The following is a 17,667-nucleotide window of genomic DNA, read 5'->3' as shown; positions in this document are numbered from 1 at the left end:
AAGAGTGTATATGATACAGTTATTGTTCGGAAGGGGCCTGACCCACAATCTTACAAGATGATACACCATACAGGGCATTGTATCTTCATTACAGTCTTGAAATGTTATACATCAAAATAAACCCCACAAGTATATGTGTGTACACCAACAATCTCTCTGTATGTCTGTATATCAACATTCTCTTTGTATATGTGTGTATATGAACCATCTCTCTGTACATGTGTGTATATGAACCATTTCTCTATGTGTGTCTGTACACCAACCGTCCCTCTGCATGTGTCTGCATACAGACTATCTCTCTACATGTGTCTGTATACTAACCATCTCTTTGTATATCTTGTGCTTGCTTGCTTTCCTTGCAGTCATGTCTGTTTGGTCACATATACACATAGGTCTCATTTTATTCAGTTTCAGACTCTGACGTCACAACAGAAATTAAAGCAATGCCTGGCTTTGCTAATTGCCACAGTACTTTGTGGAACGGTAATGCTGTCCTTTTTTAAGCCGACTGTAGTATGGGCGGTGTTTCAGAGAGACAACGAATCCCACAACGAAGGAGGAACCATTAATAAAAATGTGACAGTATCGACAATTGGCTACAAAATGACTTTTAATAGTTCAAATCGTACTTATCCTTATTTCTACAAACCAATCTCATTTCATTCTTCGGAAAAGTACAGACAGAAGACGTCTTACAGCGTGAATTTCAACCATGGATACCATCCGGTAACAGGCACCAAGTCGAAGCTCATCCTGTTTTATAATCCTCCCGGATGGTTCAAACCGTTTCAGAAATTTTGTCCACAAGGTTTACAAAAATGTCCACAGAAACACTGTGAATGTTCCTTTCATCCAAAGCACATGGATAAAGCAGATGTTGTCATCATCGACGCAGTTGATCTCCAGTACAGGACGCCTCCAGCTAAACAAACCAACCAAGTATGGACCTTATTCGGATTAGAGTGTCCAAACTATTACCCAAGTCAGTTATACCAATCAGAGCAATGGCGCCATGTGTTTAACTGGACCATGACGTATCGTCTTGATTCGGATGTCATCTTGCCTTACAATATCCTTTTAGATCAGCAGCAACCAACACCAAGAGCTAACTTTACTGAAATTGCTCAGAATAAAACGAAGTCAGTCCTTTGGTTTGTTAGTAACTGCAACACACCCTCCAAACGGCAACAATATGTGAAAGAACTAGGGAAGCATATAACAGTGGACATCTATGGCAGATGTGGTCCATTGAAATGTAGCGGACAGAATTGCGATGTTCTGTACAACAAATATAGGTTTTATTTATCCTTTGAAAATTCATTTTGCATTGACTACGTCACAGAGAAGTTGTATAAAACCTATTCTCACAACATTGTTCCTGTCGTTCGGGGAGGTGCTGATTATGATGTCATGATACCAAAAGGAACGTACATTAATGCAGCGGACTTTTCAAGTCCAAAAGAACTGGCAAAATATCTTATATATCTGGAGAAAAACGTCACAGCCTATGCTGGGATACTGGAAAACAAATCCAGATATAGAAATGATAACAGGGAAACGTATGAATCTGCATTTTGTGACATTTGTGTGAAACTTCATAATTTGAATTCATATCATCAACAGTATAATGATAGTGGTAAATGGTTGAAACAAGACACCTGTCACCTACCTACGGATGTTTGACCAAACACATTTCATTATGGCGGTGATTTATTGACAAGTTTTTAGCGGGTTGCAATTTGAGTGGTTACTGAAATGAACATATCGTACAGAAAAAACAGTTGTTCAGTTATCTTAATAAAAATATAATAAAAGGGAGCCCAATGACTCTCTTCATTTCCTGATACTGCAGTAATCTAGACTTGCCAAACATTATAGACTTGCATGGACTTTATTTGATATATATTTGTATCAGGGTCTGTAAGACAGACTCTGTTCCTTACTACATACTCAAGTAGTCCATTTGGATGATGAAGCATTACAAACTAGATTTTGTGAAGTTGAGGCTATATTGAATGGCAGACCGATTACAGAGTTAACGTCTGATCCAAATGACCTGACACCTCTTACACCAAGTCATCTATTATTTCATACAGCTGGAGAAGTCTTACCCCAGGGCACGTTTCACAAGGATCACAATATTGCGAGACGAAAGTGGCGTCGAGTACAGTATCTTGCCGATATCTTCTGGGGAGTACTTACCGTTGCTACAAGAAAGGCGAAAGTGGTTACCACCAAAGAAAAATGTATATGTTGGGGACATTTTCCTTCTGATGGATTCCTCACCAAGCAACATGTGGGCTATGGGCAAAGTAGGAGACATTTCCAGATAACAATGACTTTGTTCGCAGTGTTAAAGAGAGAACCAAGTCGTCCGAACGTGTTTGTCTCATTGATAAGCTGTGCTTACAGTTGGAAGAAGACTGAATTGTAGGCATAGGTCATTGTGATGACTTTTCAACTTATATCAAAGTAGACATTTGCTTAGAATCGACTTTCCTAGTGCAATTGCTGTCTGTTGTTGCAATTCTGTGACTATCAGTGAACATTTGGTTACCAAGGTAACAAAGTGTCTTCGAGGGAGACACATTATTGATTGAGTGGACATTTTCATATGAATGTATTTCTCCATGAATCAGTATTTGGCCTGTTGTGTTCATATTCGTAATTGACATCATTCACTCATCCCAATTAGGAGGCCAGAGTGTTACGGCCAAAATGATTAATTTATTATTTGGTATTTATATGTTTCTCGTAAGATTGTCCGAGAATTGCTATAGTTAACCCCAGCGCATATAGCCGTGATTTATTGTCAAGCTTTTAGCGGGTTGCAATTTTAGTTGTTACAAAGGGGAAAAACTGCGTGGATGTGGTATGTTTTATTTTGGAAGTATGTCGCCTGTCTGCCATCATGGCTATGTTGGTTGCATTTATTTGGAAGAACAGATGGCAGTCTTTGCTTGGAAGCATTTTGTGTTTATTATAATTAATTTATCAGCAGCACTTTCTATAGTATTCAGTCACGTTATGTAGTCTGTATTTTCACATGGCTTTCGAAGCTGTTTGCTGCATTCAAAACTCGCTCCCTTTGCACGAGGTGTAAAAATAGATTTCGCAACAGGCTGTTTTGCGAGGGATTTTCAAACTTATTATTTAACAATAAAAGCTTATTTATAGAAATCCTGGTTATACGAGCTGACTGACATGTTTCAGTTCTGTACTATTCCAAAAATATAGACTTTGTAAACAATATGTCTTTATTGGTGAAGTTTAATACATATTATTGTAATAGTATCACAATGTAAAATAGAATTATGCCATGCTATATTTTCCATATTATCTTATTTATTGAAGTCAATCTGACACAAGTGTGACTTCAACATGTTCAGCAACTGTAAACTCTATGAAATATTAACTAAACTTTAATATCATGTACATGCAACTGATAAATGAGCATGTTGAGAAGAAATATAAACTTCTACAGTCGTGCTTGTTTTCTGAATTGACTATCCCATCTCCTATAAAAAAGAATAGTTATAAAGTTGGAAGAATACAAATATATCTGCGATGACTTGATGCTGGACTTTAAGATAGAATTAGAGTGCATATATTTCATTATACTTTTTTATATTTTTCACAAATTAAACTTAAACTAGGAAATCCTAAAATTCGAAAGTCGCTAGTCCAGTATTTCTCGTTTTTCGGCCATGACGGCTGCTCCTTGGCTGGCTCATTCACACGAACAGTAAACTACGTAATCATAGATAAAGTCGGCAGGTACGTCCGCCATGGCCCTTGTTCTCTTGATAAATGTTTTGTTACCAACTGGCGCAGGGTTTGACCATCATCTAAAACTGTAATTAAAATAAACTCTTGTTAGGCAATACTGATACTTTTCTATTACCACCTGCTTTTTGTGTAGTCAACTTTGACAGCCTAGGGAAGATAACAGAGACCGAAATTACACCTTCAAAGTAATTGTGAATGTGATACGAGTAGAGCTGTGGGGGGTATATAACTCCTTGGGTGTTGGTCCTCAGCACACTTGCTTGAATAAACCCTAAGGACCTCACAGCTCTCTTCTCTCTTGTTTCAAGGTAAGAAACATTTAAATATTCCTATTTTATGACTAAACTTCTTATTTCATTGTTATTATTGTCTAGAAAATGTTATAGTTAAGTTGAATCAGTACTGCCATATTGTAACGCTCAATCTACTGTGTACAAGTTCTAAATGACTGCTCATTATATATTATTTACCGTTTAATACTCAGGCACTTTCCAGTGTTGTTTGAAGTGTAATGCGTCCTGGGCTCCTCCAGTTTATGTGTCATTAATATGCGGCACCCATAGTTCTGTCCTATATTTCGACATCAATGATTATATTCCCCTTCCATGTCTAACATCATCTGTTGAAAATGCCAGATGCATATACAGTTTATATTTCCGTGCAGTAGCGTAGCGTACATGTAGCTTAGTCACAAAACGGTTCCTAGAGTTAACACAACTGTTTCAAGCAAGACTTATTTTATACGTAGGTCGGTTATTCCATATTTTCCAACAGTCCACCGATCAAAGGTTATATGAGCAGCTTTACCTTCCGTGTGCGCTTACAGAATAGGCTATAACAACGCATTCCATATTTCTTAGGTTTTATCTTCATCAAGTAAGTATTTGAATATATTGTAAAGAGTCCCGTCCCTCATATAGTTGCATACGCTGCAACACAGCCTATACCACAATTTCATTACCGTAGTCATTTAAATATTGTTATAGTCCTCCTTTATACTCCATAACAACGTACATTCAAACGCGCATCGTTTAAGTATACAATTACCGTATTCACTCCATTAGCTGTTATCGTCTAGCTCCGTATATATTTAGGAAATGCGCGTAGTCAATAGCAACACAGCCGCGGTGATTCATTACCGTAGTCACCAAAGTAATCACCACTAAAACTAATAATTACTCTAACTAAAACCGAGCTATATCTTCTACCGCGTACATTCGTATCTTTATTTGGATCAAGTATTTACTTTCTGTATTTGCCGAAATTATTATGTTGTGATAATTATTACTGAAACTACAAATATTAATTTTTACCGTCTTTTCATAAGTAAATGTCATGTTCCTCATCTAAGCAGTTGGTGCAGTCTACCGTACATGCTCTATTAAAATATTACGACTACTCAATTTAGCTGTTAAGGAATGTTATTTAGCATTACCGTTATTATTCTAGTAAATACTGCATCTGTTGTATAATGTTACCGTACATACTCCAATTTAAATACATTGCCTTTATTATTATGCCTTTATTAGATGGACAATGTGTTAGCATATTATTATCATTATTATGATTGTACGTCACTATTATATATTAATTGATGTAACTTGAATGATATGACACACTTGCTTGAATAAACCCTAAGGACCTCGCAGCTCTCTTCTCTCTTGTTTCAAGGCTAGCTCCCAATAGCTAATTCCCCAAACCGAGGCCTGACAGTTGTTGGAATCCCCTCAAGGCTGTCTTAGCACTACAGGCATCATTGTGATTCACGCAGCTGAGAAAATAAATTGCCCAGTCCATTGATAGATATGTTTTATCATGATCTCATAATAATAGTACAAAAATAATTGTGACCAACCCCCTACCCCCATTCCCACCCCACGGAGGTCTTACAGTGTGTTTTATTGTCAACACACCTTCAGTGGGTCCCCACAAGAGGCCAAACAGTGTTTATAATTGTCAACATATCTCCAAAAGGGCCATGCAGTGTTAATAATTGAGAACAAATCGCCAGTGCGTTCCAACAAGAGATCTTGCAGTTTTATAATTGTCGACGTATCTCCAGTTGAGGAGTTATATGGCTGTCCAGTTGAGGAGACACATGGCTTACGAGTCGACACGGACAGCTGGAGGAAACGCATGGCTTACCAGTAGACAATAGACAGCTGGAGGAAACGCATGGCTTACCAGTCGACAATCGACAGCATGAGGAGACACATAGCTCTACCAGTCGACAATAGACAGCATGAGGAGACACGTGGCTGTTCCTTTCGACAATAGCCAGCATGGGGAGACACGTGGCTTACCACACGGCAATAGACAGGATGAGGAGACACATGGCTCACCAATCGACAATAGACAGCATGAGGAGACATGGCTGTACCAGTCGACAATAGACAGTTTGAGGAAACGCGTGGCTGTACAAGTCGATAATAGACAGCATTAGGAGACACATGGCTTACCATTCGACAATACACAGCATGAGGAGACACATGGCTTACCAGTCGACAATAGACAGCATGAGAAGACACATGGCTGTACCAGTTGACAAAAGACTGCATGAGACACATGGCTTACCATTCGACAATAGACAGCATGAGGAGACACGTGGCTTGCTAGTCAACAATAGGCATGAGTATACACATGGCTTACCAGTCAACAATAGACAGCATGAGGAGACACATGGCTGTACCAGTCGACAATAGACAGCATGAGGAGACACATGGCTGTACCAGTCGACAATAGACTGCATGAGACACATGGCTTACCAGTTGACAAATGACAGCAGGAGGAGACACATGGCTTACCAGTTGACAATAGACGGCTGGAGGAGACACATGGCTCTACCAGTCGACAATAGACAGCATGAGGAGACGCATGGCTTACCAGTCGACAATAGACAGCATGAGGAGACACATGGCTTACCAGTTGACAAATGACAGCAGTAGGAGACACATGGCTTACCAGTTGACAATAGACAGCATGAGAAACATGACTGTACCAGTCGACAAAACACAGCACGAGGAGACAAATGGCTTAGTAGTCAACAATAGACAGCATGAGGAGACACATGGTTGTACCAGTCGACAATACACAGAATGAGGAGACACATGACTGTCCTAGTCGACAATAGACAGCATGAGGAGACGTATGTCTGTACCATCCAACAATAGACAACATGAGACACATGACTGTACCAGTCGACAAAACACAGCATGAGGAGACAAATGGCTTAGTAGTCAACAATAGACAGCATGAGGAGACACATGATTGTACCAGGCGACAATAAACAGCATGAGGAGACACATGACTGTACCAGTCGACAATAGACAGCATGAGGAGACGTATGTCTGTACCATCCGACAATAGACAGCATGAGACACATGACTGTACCAGTCGACAAAACACAGCATGAGGAGACACATGGCTTACCAGTTGACAATAGACAGCATGAGGAGACACATGACTGTACCAGTCGAAAATAGACAGCATGAGGAAACACGTGGCTGTTCCTGTCGACAATAGACAGCATGAGGAGACACATTGCTCTACCAGTCGACAATAGACAGCATGACGAGACACATGACTGTACCAGTCGGCAATAGACAGCATGAGACACATGGCTTACCATTCGACAAAAGACAGCATGAGGATACACATGGCTTACCATTCGACAATAGACAGCACGAGGAGACACATGGCTTACCATTCGACAATAGACAGCATGAGGAGACACATGGCTTACCATTCGACAATAGACAGCATGACGAGACACATGACTGTACCAGTCGACAATAGACAGCATGAGACACATGGCTTACCATTCGACAATAGACAGCATGAGGAGACACGTGGCTTGCTAGTCAACAATAGGCATGAGTATACACCATGGCTTACCAGTCAACAATAGACAGCATGGGGAGACACGTGACTGTACCAGTCAACAATAGACAGCATGAGGAGACACATGGCTGTACCAGTCGACAATAGACAGCATGAGGAGACACATTGCTCTACCAGTCGACAATAGACAGCATGACGAGACACATGACTGTACCAGTCGACAATAGACAGCATGAGGAGACACATGGCTCTACCAGTCGACAATAGACGGCATGAGGAGAGATGAATGTACCAGTCGACAATAGACAGCATAAGGAAACGCGTGGCTGTACCAGTCGACATTAGACAGGAGATGCAGTACATTATATTTAAATTCTCTGAAGAAGTCGGCCCGGGAGAACTGTAGATGGCTGAGAGGTTAAAGGGTGGGTCACGCTACCTTTAGTCTGTGTCTGGGAATTAAAAAATAAATTCAACTCAAATCTAGAATGTCTCATCTCCTGAAATTAAACATTATTCTCTACTTTGGCTCTATTTGGATTATATATCCAATATATATATTCAAATGAGATAACTTTATTTCCTGGGGCTAAATGTTGAAGTGCCTGGGATGAAGGGGTCGAGTGACGGAGACTTGCAGTCAGTCAATGTATTGTAACCCATATGCACCTTGGCCCACGCTGACTGAGACTCGACGTACTCCATTGTCCAGAACGCGTGACCTCAGGCATTGCCTTCCAAACCACAGAAATAAGCCATGCGCGGATCATTTCACAATTACTTGTATCGCGTGTACTGAAAACTGCCAGGGGCAACGACTAACAAACGGTGAGTGATATCTGTGCTAATGTTGCGGGGTTTCAACGATATTTAATTTGAGCTACCTGATAAGTGACCTTGGCTTGCCAAGTTTTTATACATGTTCATCTCATGTTTTCATATTTGAAGGATAAGGACTGTTCATTGGTGAGATAAAGCACGACTCCGGGGTTATGGTCGAGAAAGTAAGACCGAGGCAAGAGCGAATTTAAGCTCCGAGGTCTCACGTTGGCGATACCCGATTGTCGAGGTCTCACTTCCTCGACCCCAACCGAGGAGGACTGCTTTATCTCACTAATGAACTGTCTAAAGCAAGAAATACCACGGAAAAAATAAGAAAACATCGATCTACCTTATAGTGAAGTAATACAGTGTGTCGCGGTATATAAGGAATTCGAATAAAGCGTGCGAGGGCAAAAAACAAGTTCAGCCTTGGCCAACTTGATTCCTGACGCGGAAATTTGACCGACTTTTTATCGCCTGCCCCTGTGGTTCAGTAGGAAAACAGTGGATCACAAAACTAAACACAATATGTGAGGCTGGAGATTCGATTCCCATCATTCATAATGAAAACTTCATTTCATTTCTTCAATGATAGAACACTGGAGGTTTAAAACAAATTTTATCTACGACTCAACTCATCAGGTGTCAGTATGAAAAAGTAAAACCTCGTACCAGGTTTTACTAGGAAAAGGTTAAGCCTCATATCCAGGACGAGGTCCTACTACTTGTGCGGTGTATGGGTGTGACATATGTGCGTGTCTGTCTCCAGTTTTTGTACTTGTGTGCTGAACATGTACTTTGTTTTGTTTTCTCTTTTAGCTTTATAAACATGTTACTAACAATAGTACATAATATGCACTGGATGTACGCACACGCCACGCCACGCCACGCCACGCCACGCCACGCCACACCAACGCCATTATAGCTAAATGAACATGTTATTAACATTAGCACATATAAACTGCATGCATAGATACACACACATAAATACGCACTAGTAGACCCGTAAAGATCCGGGAAGAATAGGTCATCAGCAATCCATGCCTGCCGAAAAAAAGCGGCTTTGGATCGGGTGGTCAGTCTCGCTGATTTGGTTGATGCATGTCATCGTATCCCAATTGCGTAGATCGATGATCATGTTGTCAATCTCTGGATTGTCTTGTCCAGACTCGATTATTTACAGACCGCCGTCATATAGCTGGAATATTGCTGAGTGCGGCGTTAAACAATAGACAATCAGACACACTAGTACATCATATAGCACAGTAAACAATCATAGTGTGGGAAGAAAAGGTGTTATCATTATAAACAAGGTAACATATTATTGTAAACAGGTGCATTGTTTTAAAGTACAAGACACATTCTCTCTCTTTAATTAAGGTGTACGAAAATGTTATTTTTGAGGTGAACGGCTTGACAATGCAGAGTGATCCCCGTCGCCATGGACACAGCAATAACCACAAACACGTCTCAATTGTGTGTTGGCGGTATTGTATAGTCAGTTCACTTGTCTGGTCACTCGACCTGAACTTGGTGACGTGTATCCGATGACACAGGCAGAGATAAGAGCTCAGTATACCGGGCTGTTAGGTTTGGGATATCGGTCCTTCTTCAAACACAGGAGTCCATCAGTCGGTTCACAACACTTTACATAAAAGTGAGGCAACCCCCCAACCCCCCCCCCCCCCCCCACCCCCCCCCCCCCACCCCCCCCCCCCCCCCCCCCCAGCCCACACCCCGTATATACTGCTCGTAGCTTGTATTGCACATGCACAGATATAAATCGATAAATTCAATACAGCCTTTGAACCCGATTGTGTGACCCGATTGATTGAGTGCCGTCGTTTCCCAACAGCTTGCTGCCAGGCACTGTTATCATGGACACATTGGATTTAAAACATTGCAGTCGTGATATAGCTAGGATAATTCATAGTGGCTTTAGAAACTCACCCACGCCTACACGCTAGGTGTACACGAACTCAAGAAACACATATCTCACCCCTACAAGGTGCACTATAAATAAACACAGGACACCCGTATCTCAAAACTACAAGGGAATACACTATACATAAACACCAGACACCCGTATCTCCAACCTACAAGGTAAAGCACTATACATAAACACCAGACACTCATATCTCAAACCTACAAGGTAAAGCACTATATATAAACAACAGACAATCATATCTCAAACCTACAAGGTAATACACTTAACGTAAACACCAGACACCCGTACCTCAAACCTACAAGGTAAAACACTATACAAAAACACCAGACACCCGTATCTCAAACCGACAAGGTATTGCACAATACAATAAACACCAGACACCCATATCTCAAACCTACATGGTAATACACTTTACGTAAACACCAGACATCCGTATTTCAAACCTACAAGGTAAGACACTATACATAAACACAGGACACCTGAAACTCAAACCTACTAGGTAATACACATTATAGTAACACTAGACATCCGTATCTCAAACCTACAAGGTAATACCAATTACGTAAACATCAGACACCCGTATCTCAAACCTACAATGAAAAACACTATACATAAACACAAGACACCCTTATCTCATATCTTCAAGGTAATACATTTTACGTAAACACCAAACATCCGTATCTCAAACCGACAAGAGAATACACTATAAATAAACACAGGACTACCATATCTCAATGCTACAAGGTAATGCACTATACATAAACACTGGACACCCGTATCTCAAACCAACAAGGTAATACACTCTACATAAACACTGGACACCCGTATCTGAAACCTACAAGGTAATACACTATGCATAAACACAGGACACACGTATCTCAAACCTACAATGTACTACATTTTACATAAACACAAGAAACCCGCATCTCAAACCTACCAGGTAATACACATTACGTAAACAACAGACACCCGTATCTCAAACCTACAAGGTAATAGACATTACGTAAACACTAGACACCCATATCTCAAACCTAAAAGGTAATACACTTTATGTAAACACTAGACACCCGTATTTCCAACCGACAAGTCAATACACTATACATAAACACTGCACACCCGTATGTCAAACCTAAAAGGTAAAACACTTTACGTAAACACCAGACACCCGTATCTCAAACCTACAAGGTAATACACTTTACGTAAAAATTAGACACCCGTATATCAAATCCTACAAGGTCAAACACAATACATAAACACAGGACACCCGAATCTCAAACCTGCAGGGTAATACACTTTCCATAAACATTAGACACCCGTATCTCAAACCTACAAGTTAATACACATTACGTTAACATCAGACACCCGTATCTCAAACCTACAAGGTAATACACTAAACAAAAACACAGGACACCATTTCTCAAAACTAGAAGGTAATACACTTTACATAAACACCAGACACCTGTATTTCAAACTAACAAGGCAATACACTTTACATAAACACAGGACACCCGTATCTCAAACCGACAAGGTATTGCACAATGCAATAAAGAACAGACACCCGTACCTCAAATCTACAAGGGAATACACTAGAAACACAGTACACCCGCATCGCAAACCTACCAGGTATTGCACAATACAAAAATCACAAAACACCCGTATCTCAAACCTGCAACGTAATACACTTTATGTAAAAACCAGACAACCGTTTCTCAAACCTACAAGGTATTGTACAATACAATAAACACAGGACACCCTTATCTAAAACCTACAAGGTAATACACTTAACGTAAAAACAGGACACCCGTATGTCAAACCTACAAGGTAATGCACAATACAATAAACACCAGACACCCGTATCTCAAACCTACAAGGTAATACACTATACATAAACACAGGACACACGTATCTCAAACCTACAAGGTAATACACTTTACATAAACACCAGACACCCGTATCTCATACCTACAAGTGAATACACTTTACATAAACACTAGACATCCGTATCTCAAACCTACAAGGTATTGCACTTTACGTAAAAACCAGGGTTGAGATATGTGTTTCTTGAGTTCGTGTACACCTAGCGTGTGGGCGTGGGTGAGTTTCTAAAGCCACTATGAATTATCCTAGCTATATCACGACTGCAATGTTTTAAATCCAATGTGTCCATGATAACCAGTGCCTGGCAGCACGCTGTTGGGAAACGACGGAATATAGTTGCAATCAAAGATATGTCGAGAATGAATATCATTTTTTATTAATTTGTAACCCTTATGATGATAACGCTTCAGTATTTACCCCAGAAGTATTTTGTACATCCTACTCTTGCTAAATTCAACATGCTTATGGCGGTAAACAATAACACTGTTATTAGAAATGTTGCAACTTTTATATACCATGCTATGAATGTTAGACTCCAAACACTAAGCCTTTAAATGTTAATGATGGACCAAATATTGTTCCATTGGCCGCTGTCCTACACATGTACATGAATAAAGAATTGAATACATAAACACCAGACACCTTTTTATCATACTTACAAGGGAATACACTTTACGTAAACACAAGACACCAGTATCTCAAACCTACAGGGGAATACACTATACATAAACACAGGACACGCGTATCTCAACCCTACAAGGTAATACACTTTACGTAAACACCAGACACCTGTATCTCAGACCTACAAGGTAAACACTATACATAAACAAAAGACACCCGTATCTCAAACCTACATGGTGATACACTGTTCATAACAGAGGTCACTCGTATCTCAAACTTACAAGGGAATACACTTTACGTAAACACCAGACACCTGTATCTCAAACCTACAAGTTAAAACACTATAAATAAACACAGGATACCCGTATCTCAAACCTCCAAGGTAATACACTTTACGTAAACACCAGACACCCGTATCTCAATGCTACAAGGTAAAACACTTTACGTGAACACCAGACACCCGTATCTCAAACCTACCAAGTAATATACTTTTCATAAATACAGGACACCCGTATCTCAAACATACAAGGTAATACACTTTACATAAACACTAGACAGCCGCATCTCAAACCTACAAGGTAAAACACTATACATTAACACAAGACACCCGCATCTCAAATTTTCAAGGTAATACACTATAAATTAACACAGACACCTGATTCACAACTGTACAGGTTGATACAGGTTGATTACCAATTAGATAACCAATTCACAATAGTGCAGTATGATACACCAGATATTGAAGAACGATACCTGATTCACAATCGTACATGGTGCTGCACTAGGTATTCATGAACACTACATACCCTGTTCACAATAGTACAATGTGATACACATAAGTATACACGAACGATACCTGATTTACAGGTGATTCACTGGCTCTTCGTGAATACTAGATACCCGATTCACAATCTTACAAGGTGATTCAATAGGTATACATGAACACTTTGAAAACCATCGTGACATCATTCCATGACGTCACAATCGAATGAGAGAGAGAGAGAGAGAGAGAGAGAGAGAGAGAGAGAGAGAGAGAGAGAGAGAGAGCTATCTTTCAGTGAAGGGGCCACCGGCCCATTATACAATACGTGATATCAGAATTAGACAATTTCAGTGCCAGTGAGAAAGTTATTACGCTTTTTTAAAGCAAGAAATATAAATTTAGCGGAAGCATTAATTTTGCATGGGTTTTTAGATGTACGGAGTGATACAAATTTATCAAAAGTTACATTTGTGTAAAAATAATAAGGTAAAACGCCTCAAACTGTCATAATATGGACATTGTAAACAAAAATGATATTCAGATTCAACTTCAGGTCTTACACAATATCGACATAGTCCCTTAGCTCTAGGTATATTGTACTTCCTTCCATTTTCAATTAGCAAAGTATGACCAGAACATCTAACTTTACTCAAAGCAATACGATAGGCACTTACTGAAATGCAATCTAGATAATTTTCCAATACATTATATTGCTTAATACAAGAATAAAAAGAAAGTTTAGAGTAAGTTCTTAAACTGCTAGACCGCGGTTGGTTTTCTATATCAATACATCTAATTTTAAAATTATCAATAAAACCAAAATGATTTACTCCTTGACTATCCCAAACATGGCCAAAACCATATGAATAAAGAAGTTGCTTTACTTTTAATGCCAGTTTTGTTTTGTTTGTTTTTAACGCCGCACTCAGCAATATTTCGGCTATAGGACGGTGGTTTGTAAATAATCGAGTCTGGACCAGACAATCCAGTGATTGACATGATCATCGATCCACGCAATTGGGACACGATGACATGCATCAACCAAGACAGCGAGCCTGACCACCTGATCCCGTTAGTCGCCTCTTACGACAAGCATGGCCGCCTTTTGCGGCTGGCATGGGTTGCTGAAGACCTATTCTAGTTAGCTGTATATATTTACACTAAAGACACTGAAACCGTATCACATATGTCAAAAGTCATCGATAAAAGTTTAAATCTCCTTGGCAAGTGTTGATATACTTGATACCAGAAGACAGACGTGTTAGAACCGTATAATATATGCGACTAGTCTCTGACCAGTTATGTGGAACAAAGTGGGTATTTATAATTATGCGTAGATACTGGGCTGTATTCTGTATAGTTTTCATCTTTAGGATACGTCAGGCAATGGAAAAACAATGTTTATAATGTTACCAGTTTGGCACAGGTTCGGAAGGACTGAGAGGTTCTATAGGCACAGGGTCTTGTATCGTTGCTTAATTGTCTAGTGTCAGAAATGCACTACGTGTTAAGATATATTAATATTGTGCATTTCTGACACTCATGATATTAATTGATCTTGAAATATTTAAGCAACGACACAAGGGCCTGTGGTGTGAGGGTCACGATCTACAAAGCTACCGTTACTGTACTGAGGTAAAGTGACTGTTGTTGTGCTGCTAACATCCCTGCAAGTTGATCATTTTAGGAACTGATTCTGAAGAGGTACGCATTCATTTATGGCGTATCAGATAATACATATTCGTTCTCTTTCTCAGGTTCCGACGATGCAACGATTACAGCGCATCGCAGTCGTTGTCAGTGGTATATTGTTTTGTGGAATGGTTGTGCTGTACTGCAGTGTGTCATGGCAGGATCCAGTGAGGCGGATGCCGCTTCAAGCTGCCGTTGTGAACTACACAATCGACAGTCTGTCGGATACAGACCTAGCATCGCTCAGAGCAGACAATAACATTAATGACACAACCAGCCCATACTCCAAATTGGTTGTCAGTGCTTCTAAGAAATTTCCATATTTTTACAAGCCAATTTCATTTCACTCCACTGAAAAGTACAGACAGAAAGTTTCCTTCAACGTAAATTTCGAAAATGGACACCACACAGCACATGGAAACCAATCCAAGATGATACTGTTTTATAACGCGCCGAAATGGTTTAAACATTTCAAGGATTTTTGTCCACAAGGTTTACAAAAGTGTCCACAGAAAGGCTGCCAATGTTCATACGATCCCACGCAGATGGCAAAGGCAGATGCTGTTATCATCGATGTAGTGCAACTTTCAGACAACATTCCACCTGCCAAACAAGCTAACCATGCGTGGATCATGTTTGGCTTAGAGTGTCCTAAATATTTTGAACGTCATTTCTACCAGTCCCATCAGTGGCGTCGTATGTTTAACTGGACCATGACTTATCGGCTAGACTCGGATGTTGCCTTGCCTTATCGTGTTTTCTTACGCAAGGCACCACAAAAATCAGCTAATTTCACTAAAATCGCTTTGAAAAAAACTAAATCGATTCTTTGGTTTGTAAGTAACTGCAAGACTCCCTCCAGGCGCGAAGACTACGTCACCGAATTACGCAAGCATATACCAGTGGACATATATGGGAAATGTGGTCCCTCGCAGTGTACTTATGGCAGCGATTGCCAACAGTCATTTTTCAATGAATATAGATTCTATTTAGCGTTTGAAAATGCTTTGTGCATTGACTATATCTCTGAAAAGTTGTATAAAACCTATTCTCACAACATTGTTCCTGTCGTTCGGGGAGGTGCTGATTATGATGCCATGATACCAAAAGGAACGTACATTAATGCAGCGGACTTTTCCAGTCCAAAAGAACTGGCAAAATATCTTATATATCTGGAAAAAAACGTAACGGCTTATGCTGAGATACTGGAAGAGAAATCCGGGTATACACATTCCAATATAGGAACGACATATGAATCTGCTTTCTGTGACATTTGTGTGAAGCTTCATAATGTGGAGAAATATTACCAATACTATTATGATAATGTCCGCTGGTTACACGAAGGCACATGTCACAATCCCAACGACGTTTGACAGCCTTTGTTTAGGGTATATCATATTTGCCCAAACCCTGCCATCTTCTATTTAAGAGACACTGTGCGTGTATGGGAGGCACGGGTGGCCCTGGCATGCACAACTTCCGCCTTTCCTCCCACAAATAAAATGACAAGCCGTGATATAAGTGAATACATTTACAGCGGCGTTAAACACAGCTACCTCACTCACTCACGTTCATGTCTCTGAAACTTTCATTACTTATCCATAAGGTACACCGGCGGGCAAAAGAAGGTGTACGCCCAAGTTTGATGTGGAACTTTAAGTTTGGAGTGTTTCGGCGCCCAGTAACGTATTGATAACTTTTGTAATTTTGTGGTCAAATCCAAGTGTATCCTTCCTTTGCCCGGCAGTTTATTATAAGTTCATTTCAACCACTTTGTAAAATTTGTTTTTTATGCCTTTTTCGTGTGAGGTTGACTCGAAACTGTATGTCATATAATAATTTATTTATCATGTGTGTATTTGTATGTTTAAGTTAGAATAAAATAAAACATATTCCTGTCTAACAGGTCACTAAACGAATGACTTATGATAACATTTACTATTGGGTCACAGTGCCGACCGCACCAGATTACTATAGCATAACATTGGTGAGAGATCAGTTCAAATCTCTAAATATACAGGAATAAGAAGACAAATAGTCCAATGCTGACAAATCCTGTTTGAATCCGGGGCAGCTTCCCAATGATCATTGCTTGTTGCAAGAGCTGATTAATGAGGGGGTTGCAGTATGGAGTCTTGCTGATGGCACACATCAGGAATTTTAACTTAAACTGTATGTTGGTTGGTTGGTTGGTTGTTTTGTTGTTTAACGTCGCACTCAACAATATCCCAGCTATATGACGGCGGTCTGTAAATAATAGAGTCTGGTCCTGCCATCCAGTGATTAATGTCATGAGCATCGATCCACACAATTG

General features: G+C 40.0%; 1 protein-coding gene across 5 annotated transcripts in view; it reads left to right on the top strand.

Annotated features, from left to right (window-relative positions):
* The window catches only part of LOC124152513 (alpha-(1,3)-fucosyltransferase C-like), a 61,793-nt gene extending 44,531 nt beyond the window's left edge, over positions 1-17,262 (top strand). For 2 of the 5 annotated variants that reach the window (XM_048394356.1, XM_048394357.1), the window contains one exon: positions 15,419-17,262. In XM_048394356.1, coding sequence (XP_048250313.1) covers positions 15,419-16,726 — 1,308 coding nt within the window. In that variant the 3' untranslated portion in view covers positions 16,727-17,262. Of the gene's footprint in view, positions 1-408; positions 5,424-8,275; positions 8,458-15,418 lie in introns of those variants that run through there. The other 3 variants (XM_046525475.2, XM_048394358.1, XM_046525478.2) reach the window with 2 other exon arrangements.
* Positions 17,263-17,667: the final 405 nt, after the last annotated feature.

Source organism: Haliotis rufescens, unplaced genomic scaffold (genome assembly GCF_023055435.1).
Source record: "Haliotis rufescens isolate VD_foot unplaced genomic scaffold, xgHalRufe1.0.p SCAF_13, whole genome shotgun sequence".
Classification (NCBI taxonomy): Eukaryota; Metazoa; Mollusca; class Gastropoda; order Lepetellida; family Haliotidae; genus Haliotis; species Haliotis rufescens.
The sequence above is the reverse complement of the archived record's forward strand: the minus strand, read 5'-3'. Positions and strand labels throughout refer to the sequence as shown.